The sequence below is a fragment of the Theobroma umbraticum genome, unplaced genomic scaffold (genome assembly GCF_002168275.2).
Source record: "Theobroma umbraticum cultivar Fairchild unplaced genomic scaffold, ASM216827v3 scaffold_56.0, whole genome shotgun sequence".
In the NCBI taxonomy this organism is placed as follows: Eukaryota; Viridiplantae; Streptophyta; class Magnoliopsida; order Malvales; family Malvaceae; genus Theobroma; species Theobroma umbraticum.
Window position 1 is genome coordinate 12,373,999 of NW_018397256.1, and position 18,428 is coordinate 12,392,426.

Here is an 18,428-nt window from a genome sequence, read left to right on the forward strand (position 1 = left end):
ATCCTTGTGTGGAAAAGTCATACTGATATAATTTTATGGAATCCTTCTTGATCTGTGTGTTTTACATTCTAAAAAATTTTGAGTGCTAAATAATAGTAACCTGTAGCTTTCTGTGTTGCACAATTATAAATGCTACAGCATTCCTGTGCTAAAGGAATTTGTTTTTGTTTTAAGCAAAATTTTATATTTTTGTAGGTTTGGCTTAGAAATATATTATTGTTCCTTGAAAGTCATCTCTAACCTTGATTTTGTATGATAAATTTAATGAATGAACCAGGATTCATGCAGAGAGTCAATTTGGTATGCTTGTTACTCTTAGTTATATTTGCTTGATGACAATTCTGAGCTGAAATAAAGAGGAGAAGGTGTCTTCAGTTGGGTTTTTCTTAATTTTTCCCAAACTTGAGTATCCTTTTCGACTGGATGACACAATCTTTGAACTGACAATGGAAATCTTTAAAATTTTCAGTTTTTCGGGCAATCAGTATATTGTATAGTTTCTTCTTTCAACTTATATTTAATTGAACATTTTATATTTCTATGTCTAACAATAAAATCAAAGCCCTTTTGCACTTTCAACGTATCTCCCTCATTCTGTCCTAAATTTCACTAACCCCATGTTTTCCCAAATCATTGGTTTCTTGTCTTATCTTTTCTTGTATAACCACACTGCCATTGCAGCATCCTCATCTCAATTGCACTCACCTTCTATGTAAGATTTTTGGTGATGTAAGATTTTTGTTTCAGTTTGGAAAATTTCTAATTTGAGAATGATTAAGCTTACTGTCTATACTTCTTTCATATTTAGGATGACATCCATTAGCATATGGTTTATACTCCCACAAGCTCTTAGGGACCATATAATTTGTTTTGTGACTGTCAAATTACCTATTCTTGCATCTTTGTATTCCCAATGTGTTGGGCATTTCTGTTTTACAGATAAATAATGCTCTGATATATTTTTTGTTGCACTGAACAGTTAAAGTTCCTTTTCAGATGGAACAAGCTAAGAATATTATCATGCATGATTTTGCATAATTTAAAATCAGCTTTATGAGTTATGACCTAACTGCTATTTTTCATTTTCAGTCAGATGCTGGAAAAAAGCTTCCATTTATCCTTGTGATTAATCTTGAGGTACGCACGTGGATGCAGTTCAACCTCCTTTATTTAGTACATGTTTTTGAGCACGATACCTGTTATATACTGGGAATTTTGATTAGACTCTTTCCTATGACGGCATTAGATAGGTATGAACATTTTCCTATGTTAAAGGGTTACTCTTGTGGAAATTTAACTATTAAAAGCTGAAAGTTGTTTGTTTGGGACATATAGGTTTGAGTTTCTGACCTTTACTACCCCGCTGTGGTAGGATCATTATTGGTAATGACGCTTAGGCCATAGTTTTTAGACACAATATGACGAATTCATTTAAAGTAATGTTAATGCAGAAATAGGCATGTGTGTAGTAAATAATAAGGCTAGAGTGGGTTGTAGATGGTCAACTAAGATCACTCTTTGGCCTTTAGACTTGCTTCTAGTTTCCTCTTTTCTCCCAAGAATACTGATTTTGGAGGTTGACAATGGGAGTTATAGCAGCATAAGGAGAATTTCAAATAATGGATTTCTTTTTTTGGTTGCAACAAGTCTCATTTTGGTCTTTCAAAAAAAGGATATATGTTTTAATTTCTCTCTTTCAGGTTCCTGCAAAACCAAACTATAGTTTGGTCCTCTATTATGCTGCTGAAAGGCCTGTGAATAAAAATTCTTTATTGGGAAAGTTTGTGGATGGAACGGATATGTTTCGTGATGCAAGATTTAAACTGATTCCAAGCATTGTTGAGGTATGAAATGCTACATCGTAAACATCTCAAGTGGCTTTTATTAATTCGTTCTAGCACCATAGAAAGGCTCATTTGTTTTCAAATGTACAGGGGTATTGGATGGTTAAGCGTGCGGTTGGAACAAAAGCTTGCCTACTTGGGAAAGCTGTTACCTGCAAATATTTCAGACAGGACAACTTTCTGGAGGTAATACAGCCTTGGTTTTTTTTTTTTTTTAATTTTCTTGCCTCATCAGGGAAGCTAATGTTTGCTGCATCTGCATTTTATTTTAGATATGAAATAGATGCACTTCATCTCTGAAACTTCAATCATATGAAAATTAGATTATTTCATGGTTTATATGAAGCATGCATTAACTGCATGTGGTCAAGTGGGAATGTGGAATCTCATATTTTCTGCCTTATATGTCTTCAGATGTTATTATGATCTTGAAAGCCTAGGTAGTATCAGAATCTAAAGTCTTGAGATATCTCTACAATTTTAGAAGTTCCACTGCACTGATATACACTGCAAGTTATCTTTGACATATTTCTTTATTGGGAAGTTAATGCCTACTCTTGCAATTCCAAAGTTGACTTGCAATGCTACATTATTATCGAATTTTATTGACTAGTTAGATGGGGGACTTTCTGATCTTGATGATATTGCTGCTGAATCTTATAATATGCAGATTGATGTGGATATTGGGTCATCATCAGTAGCAAGAAGTGTTATCGGCCTCGTCCTTGGATATGTCACAAGCTTAGTAGTAGATCTTGCAATTTTAATAGAGGTTCGTGCCTTTCTGCTGTTAATCTGTGAAAGTACTGTCTTCTAGTGTGGGCTTCAGACTAAAGGAAGTTTTTACTAAGTGTTTTGGGTACAAAAACAGAAAACAAAAGCAACTCTAACTAGCTCTTTCTTATGTACTTTTTGTTTGTCTACCTTGAGATTGCAGGAGTTTCCTCAAGCATTTTAGCTCTGGGTTGTGTGGTTTATCGTATTGCTTCTTGCAATCATATTATTCAAACAATTTGTCGCTTTTGTAGTTACTGTTTCAAATTGCTGAAAACCCTTCTTTGGATTTTCTTTTTCTGCTTGGGTCTTGTAGCAGCTGCAATAGGGATGAAATGCACAATGTTAGTAGTCCATAATTTTAGTCTTCTCTTGGTTTTTCTTTTTCTGCTTGGGTCTTGTAGCAGCTGCAATAGGGATGAAATGCACAATGTTAGTAGTCCATAATTTTAGTCTTCTCTTGGTTTTTCTACTCATAGTAGCTTTGGTAACAAGCAGTTAAAAACTCCCAAAATTTTGGCTGCTGATTAGAAAATCCTTAATTTTTCATTCGAGACAAAATTGCACCATGTTTCTTGATATTTAAGTATTCTTTGAGCCTTCTGCTCTCTCTTGGGGAGAATTTTGTTCTCTCATTTCCTCAATATATTGAACTTTCAAAAATAAAAAAAATTCTTTGAGCAATATCCTTGTTGGGATTTGAAATTCGTTATCAAGTTTAGTAACATAATGATGAAAGCACTCTAGAATAAACCCTAGATATCTAAAGTGCTATGAAAGATTGAATTGTTTCTAATTTTTACCTTAAAAATACATATGTCGAAGCCTAGATATTCATACTTTCTCCATCTGCAGGCAAAAGAAGAGGCAGAATTGCCTGAGTACATTCTGGGCACTGTTCGACTAAATCGTGTGAGGCTTGAATCTGCTATACCACTGGAGTTTTGAGGTTTTGCTACATTAACAATCTTTAATCATCTTGTGCTCCTAGGTTACTGTCACTATGTGTAGGGTAAGACTATCAAATGGGTTGTTCCAGATTTTATATCTTTTCAGTATTCAGTTTACTTGATTTGAGGGGATAACCGTTGGGTTCATACTTTACCTGTTGCTGAGTTATGTTGTGCTTGGTAGATTCAGTGGCTAAAAAGTTGGCTGTATTCATCCTTGACCAATATCATATTTGGTGAAGAACAATGGAATATTTTGTACATAAACTTTACATTACTGAATTTGGAACACCCTCCGGTATACATTCCACATTGTCACTTGAGACTTACTTGGAAGAGCCTTTGGAATTTATTGTAATCCTTTTATCTAAACACATTTGTTACAATATTTTGTTTGTGAGTTAGCCATTTTTCCTTGGATCTTTCCAATTAAGTTTGACAAATGATCTTTCAGTTCTCATTATCAGGTTTCGGCTAAGTTGGCACTTGGCCATGTGCAATCTCTTTTTCTTCCGTTTTCCCATGTTTGTTTCCAGTTGAGGATTCTATGATGGTTGTATTATATTCACATTTGCTTGGATAAAAGCCTGGTTACAGACAAGTTATAGAAATGAGTTTCCACCTTTCGGCTAGCATACGATCCCGGGCGGAAGAGATTATTGTTAACGTCTGGGTTCAACCCTGTCCTTTTGCCACCATATATGAAACTAGAAATCACTGGCACTTGTATATAAATCGACAATGACTCTGCATACTTTTCCTTTTATGAAGTTGCATTGATATTTTACCATTTAATGCTACTGTTACTACTCTCTCTCTGATTCAGTTCATAGCTGGCATAAGGTATCCTCTCTTCAAAAGGTTAACTTGCTTAAAGCTTTTCAAGATTTTCATACTTGTCCCATCCAAGATTGAAACGCTTGGTGTGACACTAAAGCATAGGTTCTCTGTGGAATAAAGCCGATTTGGGGTCATAGGTATTTCTTATAGCATTTGCAAATTGCATGGTTTTGGGTCCTACAACAAACGAACAAATTTATTAGAGAATTCTGGTTAAAGGTAGTAGAAATTTAAACGATGTGTCCCTTTCTTCAATCACTTTACTAACTCCACTTACTCTCTTTTGCTACAGCTACTTTCTCTTTTCACATTTTATTTATTGATGTTTTTCTTCATCCTTTGAATGTTTATCCGTTGTGCTTGGCTCATTAGTTTCAGCACCACCTATCTTTGACTAAATGTTCCCCAGCTTTTCACTACAGCTACCTGGAAAAACTCAAACTTACCCTTCAACTGAACCCATAGGCATAACCCCCAATTCAAGGTTAGCAATGGTCATTTCTGACACAATTAAAGCCTACCAACTTAGTTGGTAAACAGATTTGGTTATACTTTTTCTCATTTTATCAAGATTTATACATCAAATCAGATATGATCTAATTAAGCTCCTTCTCTTTTGACTAGATGAGTGGGAATCCAATTCAAGTTCAAAAACCCAAAAAAAAAAAGGGGTAATTTTCCCCTAAAAAGATGTGTTCCTCCCACAGCAAACGGCCATGCAGTCGGTGCAGGGTCTTTTTCAATCCTGTCAGGGGTAAACTCTTTGGAACTCTTTACATCCAACTCTGACTGCTGAACAGGGGTGTAGCTATTCAATCACAGTAGTTGATCAATCTTGATCCACCCCCTCGTGTGAGTTAACGTAATCTTTACGAAATTAACTTTTGGGGTTCTTTTGCTTGTGCTTTGCTCAAAGTTAATCCTCCCTCAAGGACAACTGAAGTAAAGAGAAACCCCTTTCAGAAACAACATAATGACGGTACATTGGCCTTCGATTCGAATTATACATATCAAGTTTAACCTGAATGGAAGCTGTGAGTCTGTGACAATGCTTTGGTTGAAAGATTAGTTCAACTAGTTTCTTTATTTCTACTAGTTGGGGAAGCATGCGCCCTTAAACCGTAGCACTAGCAGCTGCAACAAGAAGGAAGTGATAACACAGTGTAGGCTTTTAATGGCACATTAAAGCTCTGTCTGCCTCTGGGTCGGGGGTATTGCATTTGGCTTTGCAGAGTTCAGAATACACCTGACAATGGCAGATTTTTATCACACCCCATTAATTGAAACCTAATTATAACACGCAACAGGTTGGTTCTTCACGGGGCCACTGTGAAATTCATACAGGCTTACTGCCTCTCGTGAAGTGGGCCGTTGGGTACCGAGTATTTAAGGCCTTGCACTGTCTTCCATGATGAATATGGACGTGAGCTCCGAAAATTTCAGTGATGGAAACATGAAACCAAATTTTTTTTGAAAGTAATGATAGGCAAAAAGGACAAACTTCCCCATTGTGTCCAAAATCTCTTACTACTGAGTCTGTACTCTTGTTTTTTACTAACAATTTGATGTCTATGAAGTTGAAAAAGAAACCCAGAGAATAATAACCCCCATGGCTCTTAAATACTGGAGGCTTTTCTAAGTGTTTGCCAACTCGCATATTTATTCATCTGCCCCACTTTCCTGGATAGGGAAGAAATGTAGTGATTAAAGAAGCAAAACTGCCAATGGAGAACAAAGATTATGCAGTCAAAATCATGCAAGCCACCTACCCTGATTGTAAGTTTAGAGTTCGATGAACAAAGAAAACGTTTTACTGCTATCAGATTGAGTTGTTGCCTTGTTGGGTGCGGACAATTTTGCTGGTTTACTGGATTTGATGAGGTTTAGAGCCACTCATACTCTCAGCTTGTTACTCATAAAAGAGTTCCATGGCTACTTCCCCGGAGAGATTCCCTTTTTTTTTTTCCTTTCTTTCGTTGTATAATCATTGGATCGCATGTGGACCAGGAAACCCCGAGCAGTGACTGCCAAGGAACACACATGTCAAGTAGGGGGCTTACCTTTTTTATTTCCTTCAAAGACACAAAAGGCTAAGCTCATCATAAATTAAGGGAAATGCTGCTGCTTTTATCACAACCCTTGTCTTTACTCTTTACCTTCTCCGCACCTGCTGCTGTCATGTCAACAACATGATCAAATGAAAATCCTGGCAAAGATCTTTATCTTGTCCCTGCCTATACTGCCATTGCATACATGTTGAAATTAATCCACTAATACACTTAGTACATAATCTATTTTCAGTTACAAACTGTAATTGTCTTTGGGGTATAATCAGATCTTATTATCTCGCATGGAGCTTTTACAACAGGTGGAGATTCTAGACATGCTGGTGAAAAGAATAAAGTAGAAAAAGTAAAGAATTCTATCCTTGGTCAAAATTCTGGTAACAGCTCAAGTCGGCAGGAACAGCCTTCATTTTTCCTCCGGAGCAGATGTCAAGGACATTTTCTTTTCCTCTTTCCTTTTCTTCGGTTTGAGAGAAGTTGACCACCACCAGGTTGCTGCTTTTGTGGCTGAAATAAAACAGTGAGGATGTTGCTCATTCTGCATCTTCCTCACACCTGAACCACCAATTGAATATAGATTTCCATGCACCCTTTCTTTTACCCTCATGAACAACAAATCATTTCCATTTTCCATCCATATATTCTGTATCTAGCTATAATGATTGATAATTTTTGCTTTCTCAACTTTCATCCAGATACAATGTGGCACCACGGGTGTGATACAATAATTTACACAAGGTATAATCATTAACGGTCCAAAGAATGGTTCATAGCAGCTGTCGTGTTAATTGCCTAATAAGTGCCTAACTGAATATGATATAGCTTTATATATGAGTAAGCAATTTGGCTTCAACCACAAAAACCCTTTTCTTATTTCTGTAACTAAACAATGAAAGTTGATGATTTCGATGGTGTCCCACAGTGTTTCATATACTAATTCAAATTGAGACACTGCTGATAATGTATAGGATTCTCTCCAGTGGAAAAGGGAGGAAAAAGATGGCTTAAAGATATGAAAGCTTTATTCCGTAATGGCAAACACCATCCAAATAAACTTAAGACCGCAAGGCCCCATCTTGCCCCAAAAGCAGCCTGATAATATTCTCATATCAACTAATCACTATGCGTCATTTCCTCCTTTTATGCATCCTTTCCCTATTTCCCATGTATCAATTCATCCAACAAAAACACAGGAACGCAGATTGCAGTGAGCTGACTTACCTTTTTTTTTTTATTGGTTGTGTTTGTAGTTTGTCTCTATTCCTTCTTCACTGCGAGTTCCAATGGAGATTTCTCAATGGATTTACTTCAATCTTCTCTTCTCTTCCATGTTAATTGCAGTGGTAATAGCTGCTGATCCTTATTCAGATGCTCTATTGAGCTTAAAATCAGAGATTGACGATTATAACAGTCTGGATGATTGGTTAGTTCCCCCTGGAGGAAATCCTTCAGGGAAAGTGTATGCCTGTTCTTGGTCTGGTGTCGAATGCAACAAGAATTCAACCATTGTTATTGGTTTAAATCTTAGTATGAAGAATCTTGCCGGTGAATTACCTGGAAAGCAATTCAGTGTCTTCACCGAGCTTGTTGATCTCAACATCAGTCAAAACTCATTCTCCGGAGAACTCGCTGTTGAAATCTTCAATCTCACCAATCTAAGAAGCTTAGATATCAGCAGAAACAATTTTTCTGGCCACTTCCCAGGAGGAATCTCCGGTCTTAGGAACCTGGTTGTTCTTGATGCTTTTAGCAACAGTTTCTCAGGGCCATTGCCTGTTGAGCTTTCCGAGCTTGAATTTCTCAAGGTTCTCAATTTAGCTGGCAGTTACTTCAATGGACCAATCCCTTCAACGTATGGGTCTTTCAAGAGCCTGGAATTTCTTCACTTGGCAGGAAATTTCCTCACTGGAAACATACCACCTGAACTGGGTAATCTCAAAACAGTGACACATATGGAGATTGGCTACAACTCTTATGAAGGAAATATCCCATGGCAGTTGGGCAACATGAGTGAGCTTCAGTACCTTGATATTGCCGGAGCAAATCTCTCTGGCTCAATACCCAAGCATCTCTCCAATCTTACCAAGCTTCAGTCACTTTTTCTCTTCATGAACCAGCTCACTGGATTGATTCCATGGGAGTTTAGCAGAATCGTGCCACTCACCAACTTGGATCTCTCCGATAACTTAATTTCTGGGCCTATTCCTGAGAGCTTTTCAGAATTGAAGAATCTAAGACTGCTCAGTCTTATGTACAATGAAATGAATGGCACTGTCCCAGAAGACATAGCAGATCTTCCATCACTGGATACTCTGTTTATATGGAACAATTACTTCACTGGGTCACTTCCACGAAACTTGGGCAGGAACTCAAAGCTTAGATGGTTAGATGTTTCAACCAACAGTTTCATTGGCACCATTCCATCTGATATTTGTGCAGGTGGTGAGCTATTTAAATTAATCATGTTTTCGAACGAGTTTACAGGCACTCTTTCACCTCTATCCAATTGTTCTTCGCTTGTTCGCATTCGACTTGAGGATAATTCATTCTCGGGTGAAATCCCTTTCAAGTTTAATCATCTTCCTGATATCACATATATAGACCTTTCCAGGAACAGGTTTACTGGCGGAATTCCCTCAGATATTTCTCAAGCTTCAGAGCTTCAGTATTTCAATATCTCTAATAATCCAGAACTAGGGGGAACGATCCCAGCACAAACATGGTCCTTGCCACTTCTTCAAAATTTCTCTGCATCATCTTGTAACATCTCAGGGAACCTACCTCCATTCAGATCGTGTAAATCCCTTCTTGTTGTTGAATTGCAGATGAACAATATGTCGGGAGCTGTCCCAAAAATTATTTCCAATTGCCAGGAGCTTGCGATAATTAATTTAGCTAGGAATAAGTTAATTGGTCATATACCTCAGGAACTTGCTAGTCTTCCTGCTCTAGGTGTTGTGGATTTGTCACGTAACAATTTCAGCGGTTCAATACCTGCAGAGTTTGGCAAGTCTTCAAGCCTAGTACTTCTAAATGTATCATTCAATGATATCTCCGGTGCCATTCCCTCAGAAAAGAGGTTGCAATCAATGGGTCGAAGTGCATATGTTGGAAATCCTCGGCTCTGTGGAGCACCTCTTAAATCATGTTCAGGTTCAATGTCAATCTTGGGAAGCAAAGGCAGGGGAAAGCTCAGATTAGTTCTTTTGCTCTGTGCAGGAGCAGTCATATTCATTGCAGCATCAGTTTTCTGGCTAAGTTATCTCCGCAAAGGAAGCAAAGGCCAATGGAAAATGGACTCGTTCATTGGACTCCCACAGTTTACAGCAAATGACGTTTTGAGGAGCTTCAATTCCACTGATTCCATGGAGGAATTGCCACCGCTATCAGCTGCAGTTTGCAAAGCAGTGCTGCCCACTGGAATAACAGTTTTGGTGAAAAAGATTGAATGGGATGCAAAGAGAATGAAGGGTGCCTCAGAATTTATAACACAAATGGGAAATGCAAGGCACAAGAATTTGATCAGATTACTTGGTTTCTGCTACAACAAGCATTTGGCTTATCTGCTGTATGATTACTTGCCTAACGGAAATTTGACCGAGAAGGTGAGAATGCGAAGAGATTGGGCGGCCAAGTACAGAATTATAATTGGTATCGCAAAGGGACTTTGCTTCCTTCACCATGATTGTAATCCTGCAATTTCTCATGGAGATTTGAAGTCAAGTAATGTTGTCTTTGATGATAATTTCGAACCCCGCCTAGCTGATTTTGGGTTCAAGTGTCTGATACAGTTGATCAAAGGTACTGTTCCAGCTACAACTTCCAGAATGGGAACAGGTAAACTTGACTATTCCCTTTACATGGATTCCTTTTATTCAAAACTTTGCATTTCAAACAAACAAAATTAACTTTTGAGCAAAAGTTCCTTAGATATTCAAACCTGAGAGAATGCCTGAACAAACTGGACCATATTTTTTTGGGTCTATGACATAGCATTTGCTTTCAAAGTACGAGTAGACCATTAACAGTTTTTATTCCCTTGTGAGCATTGCCTACAATACAAACAACCAGCAACTGCTTCAATGTTCCTAAAGGAATAGCAAAACGAGTCTATTTTCTACAGAGTTGAGGGAAATACATTCTTACTTGAAAATACATCATCCTGATTAAGAACCTGATTTGAAGCAGTGGCTCAATTTCTGTTCATTCTTTTGTCTTCGAATCTTTCCTTTCTCGAATCAGTTCTTGAAATTCTTTCTTGAAACCTGAAACAGGTCAATCAAACGATGCAATCAAGGAGGAACTATACATGGACATATACAACTTTGGGGAGATAATTCTGGAAATATTAACTAATGGTAGGCTGACAAATGCTGGAGCAAGCATACAGAGTAAACCGAAGGACGTTCTTTTGAGAGAAGTATACAATGACAGTGAAGCTGGTTCCACAAATTCACTGCAAGAGGAAGTAAAACTGGTTCTCGATGTTGCTATGCTCTGCACTAGCAGCAGGCCAGCTGATCGACCATCCATGGAAGAAGCATTGAAACTTCTATCCGGATTGAAGCCGCAAGGTAAATAATAGCACTATTGAAGCAGGAAAGTTGTGACATTAGCTTTCACCATTACAGCGGAAGGCCCACAACAGATACATATATAGCAGTAAATAGTTTTTAATGAAAATATATGTATTTTGATTTGGTTGTTAGCTTGTTTATATAATCTCTATAGTGTTTTTCTACTTAAAATTCTTATGATAGGGACAGAGCAACTGCTATCATCTCGTTCCTTATACAATGTAAAATGTTGGAAGTTTGAATTTGATCATATATTATTTCAATTTGACAGTTTTAATCTCTTTAATGTTTTGGTGCAAAGCCTTGGTAATTTGGATCAATCAATGCTGTGAAATTCTTCTTCAGAGAAGCTTTAAGTGTTATCTAAGTTGCAGAAATGCTAATCTAAATTTAACTTTTCAAGCCAATCTGTACCCACAGGAGCTTTGCTTCAAGTAAGAAAATTTGCCATGGGCATTCTTTGATCTTTACATGGAACCAATGACAATGACAGATACATGTCCTTGTTCGGTGTTCCCTTTGGTTCTAACATTCCCAAAGTCCTCATCATTAGCCACAGACATATGATGATTATCAAGAATCCTGTGACTAATCTCAAACAAGTTACATGCAATCCTGTTCCTGTCCCCAAGCCTTCAAACAGACATCGAGCGCGTCAACGACACCCTGAAAACTATCAAAATTGGAACCCACGACGTCAACATCCACTCCCAACCTCTTCGCCCCCGCCGCGGTGACCGGGCCATGAGCCGCAACCACTAACCGCGGCCACCTCCTTCTGACCATCCCCCAATCCCATCCAAACTCCCTTAAACTCTTCAAAAACCCCTCCACTTCCCCACTACTCGTGAAAACAACGGCGTTCACTTCCTCCTCGTGCTCCTCCCCCTTCCTAACCACTTCCTCCGCACAACTTGGCCCCACCCACCTCGTCTCGTACGCGTCAACACGAATCGGGACCCACCCACCACTCTCCAAATCCTTGAGGAAATCGGGAACAACTGGCGGCTCGTTTAGTCCGACAACTTTCGGAACCGGACACAACACTCTCCGACCATATCCTTTCCTGAGAGACAAGGCTAAGCTGTTGGGAGTAGCGATTGGAGGGACCAAAACTTTAATCCGTTGTAAATTGGAACAAATTTGAGAGATAAAAGGGGTGTTGATTAACTCTGAATCTTTGCCTAAGGCAGCGAGAATGAATGTGGGGCCATGAGAGGGGAGAAGGGGTTTAGGGAGAGAGAGGGCGGCAAGGGAAAAGGAGGTGATAGAGGCGCGAGAAGGGAAGGTGATAGCGGATAGGAGAGAGAGGAAGTGTGGGGAAAGGTGGGTGGAGAGAGAGTGGGGAGTTGGATGAGTGGTGATGGTCGGGCACCAGAGAGGAGTGTGGCCTTTCAGAATGAGGAGGTTGGAGAGTCTGGCAGCGTAGTTCGGTGGCGTGGTGAAGATGACGGTCGGCTTCACGGTGCGGCTGGAAAGAGGGGTGAGGTTGGGGATCGGCATTGCCATGGAGGTTTGCTCTTTGCTGCGTTGGTGCTTGGTTTTATCAAGTAACCTGTTCGTCCTATGCAGCGGATGTTAATGTTCAACCTTTGCCTCCGGGCGGGCGAAAAAAGCATCTAAAACAATTTATATTCTTTTGGTCAGTGATACAGCGCAAAGTCGTTGTAGTATAGTGGTGAGTATTCCCGCCTGTCACGCGGGCGACCCGGGTTCGATCCCCGGCAACGGCGATTAAAATTTTTGCAAGCCAAGGCTTTTGTTTGTTCTGGGGATAATTGATAAGATAAAGTTATTTCAAATTTTATTAATTGATAAAATAATTAAATTTTATAAATATCTAATTAAAATTTAAAAATATTTATTGAAATTCATATTTTAATATTTGAGACATAACTCATTAAATACATACTTTATTTTACAAAATAAATATCTAATTAAAATTTTAAAAAATTTATCAAAATTTGTTTTTTAATATTTTAGACACTACTCATTAAATACATACTCAATTTTACAAATTAAATATCTAATTAAAATTTATAAATATTCATCAAAATTTGTATTTCTATATTTTAGACATTACTCATTAAATACATACTTGATTTTATAAGTCTAAATTTTTTTATTTATTCATGAGTACTTAATTAATTACTTTGAACTCAAACCCTAAGCTTAGAATCCAAAACTAAAATAAAAAAGATAAAAATTTTATACTTTCAAATTACCTGTTTTTACTAAGGATATCAATAGTAAGTTACTAGTTATTTTTTAAATATCTTATCTCAAATCTTATTAATTGTTAAGGTAACTAAATTTTATAAATATTTAATTAAAATTTAAAACTACTATATGAATGTGTACCTTAATACTTTAGACACTATCTAATAAAAATTTTCAATTTTATAAATCCAAATTTATTTATTTATTAAAAAATAAATTATTTTTTAGTGAGTCAAGAAACTTTCTACTTTCAGAATATACATAGTAAAATTGCATTGGATATAAGCTATTTTAATTTTAATGAATTCACATGTCAATCTACTTATCAAACAACAAACTATTTGTTTTTTTCTTTTAACCAAAAAGTCAAATAAAATGGAAATAAAAAATTACTCATATTTTTCTTTTTATTTTTTAAAATATCTAAAAATAAATTTTTATATTATAATATGTTTAATATAATTTTTTAAAATTTAATAATAAATATATTAAAAAATTCAATATAATTTTATAAAAATAAAAAAAATAAATATTTAATGACGGAGAGAAACAACAGCGGTTCACGTGGACAAGTAAAGACAGAATCTGACAAAGATCACGTTGATTGGTTCTTCACTTCAATTTACGTGGGACAAAATAATTTAGCAGTAATATCTTCAATTAATATTTTTTATTTTGGATTTTCTTTAATATTTTCATACATAACTTAGAAAATAATTCACTTAATATTTTTAATTTTTTATAAAATAAAAAATAGACTTTTAGAGTTTTGAGATTTGACTTTCCATTGACTTGCTGGTTCCCACGATTCATTCATGAGCATTAAAGCAAGAGAAAAAAGGGTAGAGAAAAAATCCAACAACACCACACCGCCTTAAATATCCGAAAAGAATTTCGTCATCCATGCATCAAAGCACGGTGTCTTTGTTTCAATATTTTCTTCTTTTTTAAGTCTTCTACTAACGCTGGAAAAAACACTTTTTGGTAGCGGTGAAGCAAGAATTCCCCCATCGATGCCGGACGGCGAGTTGTCCGCCGGCGGGGTCGAACCGCCCGTTACCGCTAAACCTAAAGCCTATGCTACCCCCTCGCCAATCGCTGAAGTTGGTGAAGAAAATGGAGCGAAAGTGGAAAAGAAAGAGAAGGACCCGAGAAAGATAGCTAGAAAGTGAGTCTTGTTTTGTTGTTTTGTGTTTGTAAATATTTATGTTTATTTGTTTCGTTTTTTTTTTGAAATGTGGTTTTGCTTTGGTTTCTTTCTTTCTGATTGCTTCGTGTGAGTTTAGTCGAAGAAACAGAGAACTCTCTGTTTGTCTGGGGAGAAATTTGAGTGAAAACTCGAGAAATACGAAACCTTTTTTGTTGATTATGTCTCAAAAAATGTTGAAAGCCAAGAAAAAGAACCAATATTGGCCTTTTTAACTATTTATTGAGGTGCTGTTTCCATCAAGCTTTTGGAGGCTCAACCTTTTTGTTTAGTTGGTTTTATTTATTATTATTATTTATATTTCAAAGTTGCATTGTGATTTATGCTTTTGTTTAAGGTACCAATTGGAGTTGTGCAAGAAAGCCATGGAAGAGAACATAATTGTATATTTGGAGACTGGTTGTGGGAAGACCCATATTGCTGTGCTGCTTATTTACGAGCTTGCTCATTTGATAAGGAAACCCCAGGAAAAGATTTGCATTTTTCTTGCTCCCACGGTGGCTCTGGTTCAGCAGGTGGGCTACTTTCTATGATTTTCTGACTTAGTAATGATTAGGTTTATAATATTGTTTTGGCTGAGTTTGGGATTTAAGAACCAGTGTGGGTTGCCAACCTTATCATCTTAGATTTGAAATAGCAGTGGGTCATGCATGGTTTTGAATCAAATCTGTTACTGTTTTGTAGCAAGGCAGGGTTATAGAAGATTCTCTTGATTTCAAGGTTGGGACTTATTGTGGGAACTGCAGGCACTTGAAGAATCATCAGGACTGGGAAAAAGAGATTGAACAATATGAGGTGATTATGTTCTTTGGTTGACGCAATATTCATATTTATCCACATTTTGTTCAATATCCTATGATGGACTCTATTGAATATGGAAAGATGAAATATTTTTTATTGAACTTAAGACTTGTCTTATGAAGTTTACCAAATTAAGTTTATTCCACTTTATTTTTCTTTGCTTTTTCCCCTATAGAGGATGTTGCGTTTTAGTAGGTATTATGGATCTTTGAGGCTGTGCATCACCCTTGGCTTATATTTCTATTCATGCTGATTGTTTTGGTGCAGGTGCTTGTTATGACGCCTCAAATACTACTTCGTAGCTTATATCACTGCTTCATCAGGATGGATTTAATTGCTCTTCTGATATTTGATGAGTGTCATCATGCTCAAATTAAAAGCAATCATCCTTATGCAGAAATCATGAGAGTAATGTGCTAAAAATATTTATCATTGTGCTCTCAATGATAGAATCACATTAGTTTCTTTCAGTTGATGTATTTTGATTTCTGTAGATTACTTTGACAATCATGTAGGCTTTCTATGATAAAGCTACTGCATCAATGCTTCCTCGTATATTTGGCATGACAGCATCTCCCATTGTTGGTAAAGGTAATTTAGAATTTCATTTCTATTGAATCAAGATCATTGAGTTCGTACCTGACTTTTTCAATCCTTTTGTCATACAAATATTTTATTCTTATGTGAAATGTGACCAGTGAAAGTTGTTTTGAGGATGTGTTATGTGTAAAGGTGGAAGAAAATGAATTTGAAAAGCTAAGGTTTCAACTTCCTACAAGTTATCCTTTAGCTTATATGAGACAAATAGTTTGGATAACAATGCATCGTGTAGTGCTTTCCAATGATATATCTTCACTTGACTGACTGGCTGTTCTAGTTTTATAGCTGATATCTGTGATCTGTTAATAGCTACTACCATGATATCCTTAAATCTTGGAGCATATAATTTACGCTTTCAGATGCTTCTAGTCAAATGAATTTACCGAAAAGCATCAACAGCCTCGAAAATTTACTTGATGCTAAGGTGAGTCTTCAAAACATTACTTTGAGATATAATATGGTTTTTTGCAATCTTTTGTTTTCCTTTCTAAAACTAATTATGGTTGAAGATTGGGATCTAACTAGCTGTTCTCACGTTCAATCATAAATCTTGCATGATGAAGGAAACACCTAATGAATAGTTTATGTAGTTCATAGTAAGTTGTTGGGTGCCTAAAAGTTTCCTTGTTTTGTTAGTATACATGGAGCATGGGTGAGTGCATGCCTTTATGAAGATACTGTTCTTAGTTTATGTAGTCAGGTTTTTGTAATGCTAATTATAGATGCTGTGGCCTTCTATAGCTTGTGAAGTGGTAGTCCTGTTAGCCTGAATTGAGGACTTTGGTTTCGTCAACCCTTTCCAAACTTTTATAAGCTGGAGTAATGGCTGGTCATAGTCCATCTTGGTTTAGTGAGCTGAGGAGGACCAGAAGATATATTGGGCTTTCCTCAACTGGTGTCTAACCAATCCCAACGTACTTGATATGGACTTATGCATATATAGCTATCGGAGAACCATCTGTTTTTTTCTATGCAGTGGATGAAACATGTGTTTGGCCCTCTTCACAATTGAAAACGCTCACGCTGGCCCTCTTCACATTTGAAAACACTCACTCCTCTAGTAGAACTGCATAGGTTGAATGATCTAAGTTCTTAGTTCATTGTATAATACATAAAGAATATTTTCAAGTATTGATGAGACTTAATTGGTATGAGTTAACATTTTTGGTGCAACCTTGATAGTGAGGTAGATGCATCAATCCTGAAGCTTTTTATTTTCTGCTGCATGTGGATGGATGTACTGAGAGCTGAATAAGTAAATAAATATCTTATTTTGAGTCTATTGTGGTTGATATTTCTACTATGACAGTTCCAAAGATTCACGCAACCACCATAATTTTGGCTGAGGAGGGTAATGTTAATCACCATTTATTGTTGTCATTGTCTTCATCATCACTCTATTTCTCTATCCCTTGCTCTGTGTGACTGTTTTACCATGGATCTTTGGAGACGTGGAAAACAGTAGTTGCCTTGTAATGAGGAATGCCTTTGAAGAAAAGACTTTTTGGTTATAATAAAAGTGGGGGGGGGGAATTTTTTCTTAAACACCATTGTTGGACTGATCTAGATGCTCACAGTAGTTGATTTTGTAATATTTCTCTCTCCATTATTTGTAGGTCTATTCAGTTGGAGATAAGGAGGAATTGGAAAGCTTCGTAGCATCTCCTGTCGTTAGAGTATATAATTATGGCCCTGTTGATTTGGGTCCTTCTAGTTCCTACATGCTTTGTTGTAGTAAACTCGAGGAGATGAAGCGCCAGGTATATTGAAGTGACGTGTTGCTCTTGCTTTAACTTCATTATCTTGAAATAAGCTTTAAATTTTCTGTTTCATTGTGGCAAGAGCAGTGCATATCAACACTTGGCCGGAAGAATGGCGATTCTCAATGTGCCAGGAACACAAAAAAGCTACTTAGAAGAATGCATGATAATATAGTCTTTTGTTTGGAAAATCTTGGCCTTTGGGGAGCATTACAAGTAAGATATTGCAAAAATAACTGAATTTTTTGTTTCTTTTAATTGGCATTTGACAGCCCTTCTTTAAATTTTTAATTCTGTTTTTAGTAAATTTTCTGCTTATCTCATATGCTATTCACTAGAGTTTTGTTTTTACATGGTGTATTTAATCTATAGGTTATTATTTATGACTTGCTTTTTTTGTGTGTGAGCACTAAGAGCATGTTTGGTCTAGCTTTTTTTAGTTTAAAAGCTAATATAAATCTCTTATAAAAACTAATAGCTTTTAAAATTAAGTTAAAGCTGTTTGGTAAATTTACTTTTTATAAACTTTTTTTTATAGATAAGCTGTTTGGCAAAATAATTTATATAAACTCTAATTTTAGTTAAAATTACCATAAAAGGTATTTAATAAATAACTTTCTATTAATCACGAATTTCTTTGTTCAAAATAGAAAAAATTAACTTTGTTTTTTATTTATTTAAAATAAATTTTTGAAAATATAAAAAGTATTTTTATATAACATAAAGTTTATAATTAATAATAAATCATTAAAAAAGAGTTTCATAAATAATTCATAGGTAACACATAAT

At 36.4% G+C, this 18,428-nt stretch overlaps 4 protein-coding genes and 1 non-coding gene across 8 annotated transcripts in view; 4 read left to right on the plus strand and 1 right to left on the minus strand.

Moving 5' to 3' along the window:
* The window catches only part of LOC110410437 (ENHANCED DISEASE RESISTANCE protein (DUF1336)), a 13,816-nt gene extending 9,844 nt beyond the window's left edge, over nt 1-3,972 (plus strand). The window contains exons 18-22 of the mRNA XM_021420112.1: nt 1,090-1,137; nt 1,701-1,844; nt 1,935-2,030; nt 2,515-2,616; nt 3,474-3,972. Of these exons, the coding sequence (XP_021275787.1) occupies nt 1,090-1,137; nt 1,701-1,844; nt 1,935-2,030; nt 2,515-2,616; nt 3,474-3,566 (483 nt within the window). The 3' untranslated portion in view covers nt 3,567-3,972. The remainder of the gene's footprint in view (nt 1-1,089; nt 1,138-1,700; nt 1,845-1,934; nt 2,031-2,514; nt 2,617-3,473) is intronic.
* Nucleotides 3,973-7,357: 3,385 nt separating this feature from the next.
* MOL1 (Leucine-rich repeat transmembrane protein kinase family protein) lies at nt 7,358-11,337 on the plus strand. Its single transcript, XM_021421179.2, has 2 exons — nt 7,358-10,311; nt 10,749-11,337. Exons 1-2 carry the CDS (start codon nt 7,758-7,760, stop codon nt 11,054-11,056), a joined length of 2,862 nt encoding a protein of 953 aa, XP_021276854.1. The 5' UTR covers nt 7,358-7,757; the 3' UTR covers nt 11,057-11,337.
* Nucleotides 11,338-11,425: 88 nt separating this feature from the next.
* On the minus strand, nt 11,426-12,629 carry LOC110410763 (uncharacterized). The gene has a single exon (XM_021420627.2). The coding sequence runs from the start codon at nt 12,558-12,560 to the stop codon at nt 11,655-11,657; it is 906 nt and encodes a 301-aa protein (XP_021276302.2). The 5' UTR covers nt 12,561-12,629; the 3' UTR covers nt 11,426-11,654.
* Nucleotides 12,630-12,712: 83 nt separating this feature from the next.
* TRNAD-GUC (transfer RNA aspartic acid (anticodon GUC)) lies at nt 12,713-12,784 on the plus strand. Its single transcript has one exon. It is a non-coding gene; the product is annotated as a tRNA-Asp (tRNA).
* Nucleotides 12,785-14,069: 1,285 nt separating this feature from the next.
* DCL4 (dicer-like 4) overlaps nt 14,070-18,428 on the plus strand; it is a 17,896-nt gene continuing 13,537 nt past the window's right edge. For 2 of the 4 annotated variants that reach the window (XM_021419964.2, XM_089782692.1), the window contains exons 1-8: nt 14,070-14,439; nt 14,816-14,993; nt 15,163-15,273; nt 15,547-15,687; nt 15,795-15,870; nt 16,239-16,303; nt 17,496-17,639; nt 17,727-17,855. In XM_021419964.2, coding sequence (XP_021275639.1) covers nt 14,285-14,439; nt 14,816-14,993; nt 15,163-15,273; nt 15,547-15,687; nt 15,795-15,870; nt 16,239-16,303; nt 17,496-17,639; nt 17,727-17,855 — 999 coding nt within the window. In that variant the 5' untranslated portion in view covers nt 14,070-14,284. Of the gene's footprint in view, nt 14,440-14,815; nt 14,994-15,162; nt 15,274-15,546; nt 15,688-15,773; nt 15,871-16,238; nt 16,304-17,495; nt 17,640-17,726; nt 17,856-18,428 lie in introns of those variants that run through there. The other 2 variants (XM_021419965.2, XM_089782693.1) reach the window with 2 other exon arrangements.

Excerpts from the sequence above, each read along its gene's own strand:
- LOC110410763 (XM_021420627.2), bottom strand. The coding sequence starts at position 12,560 with ATGGCAATGCCGATCCCCAACCTCACCCCTCTTTCCAGCCGCACCGTG.
- MOL1 (XM_021421179.2), top strand. The coding sequence starts at position 7,758 with ATGGAGATTTCTCAATGGATTTACTTCAATCTTCTCTTCTCTTCCATG. Across the intron at positions 10,312-10,748 it reads AACTTCCAGAATGGGAACAG|GTCAATCAAACGATGCAATC; the intron begins GTAAACTTGACT and ends AACCTGAAACAG.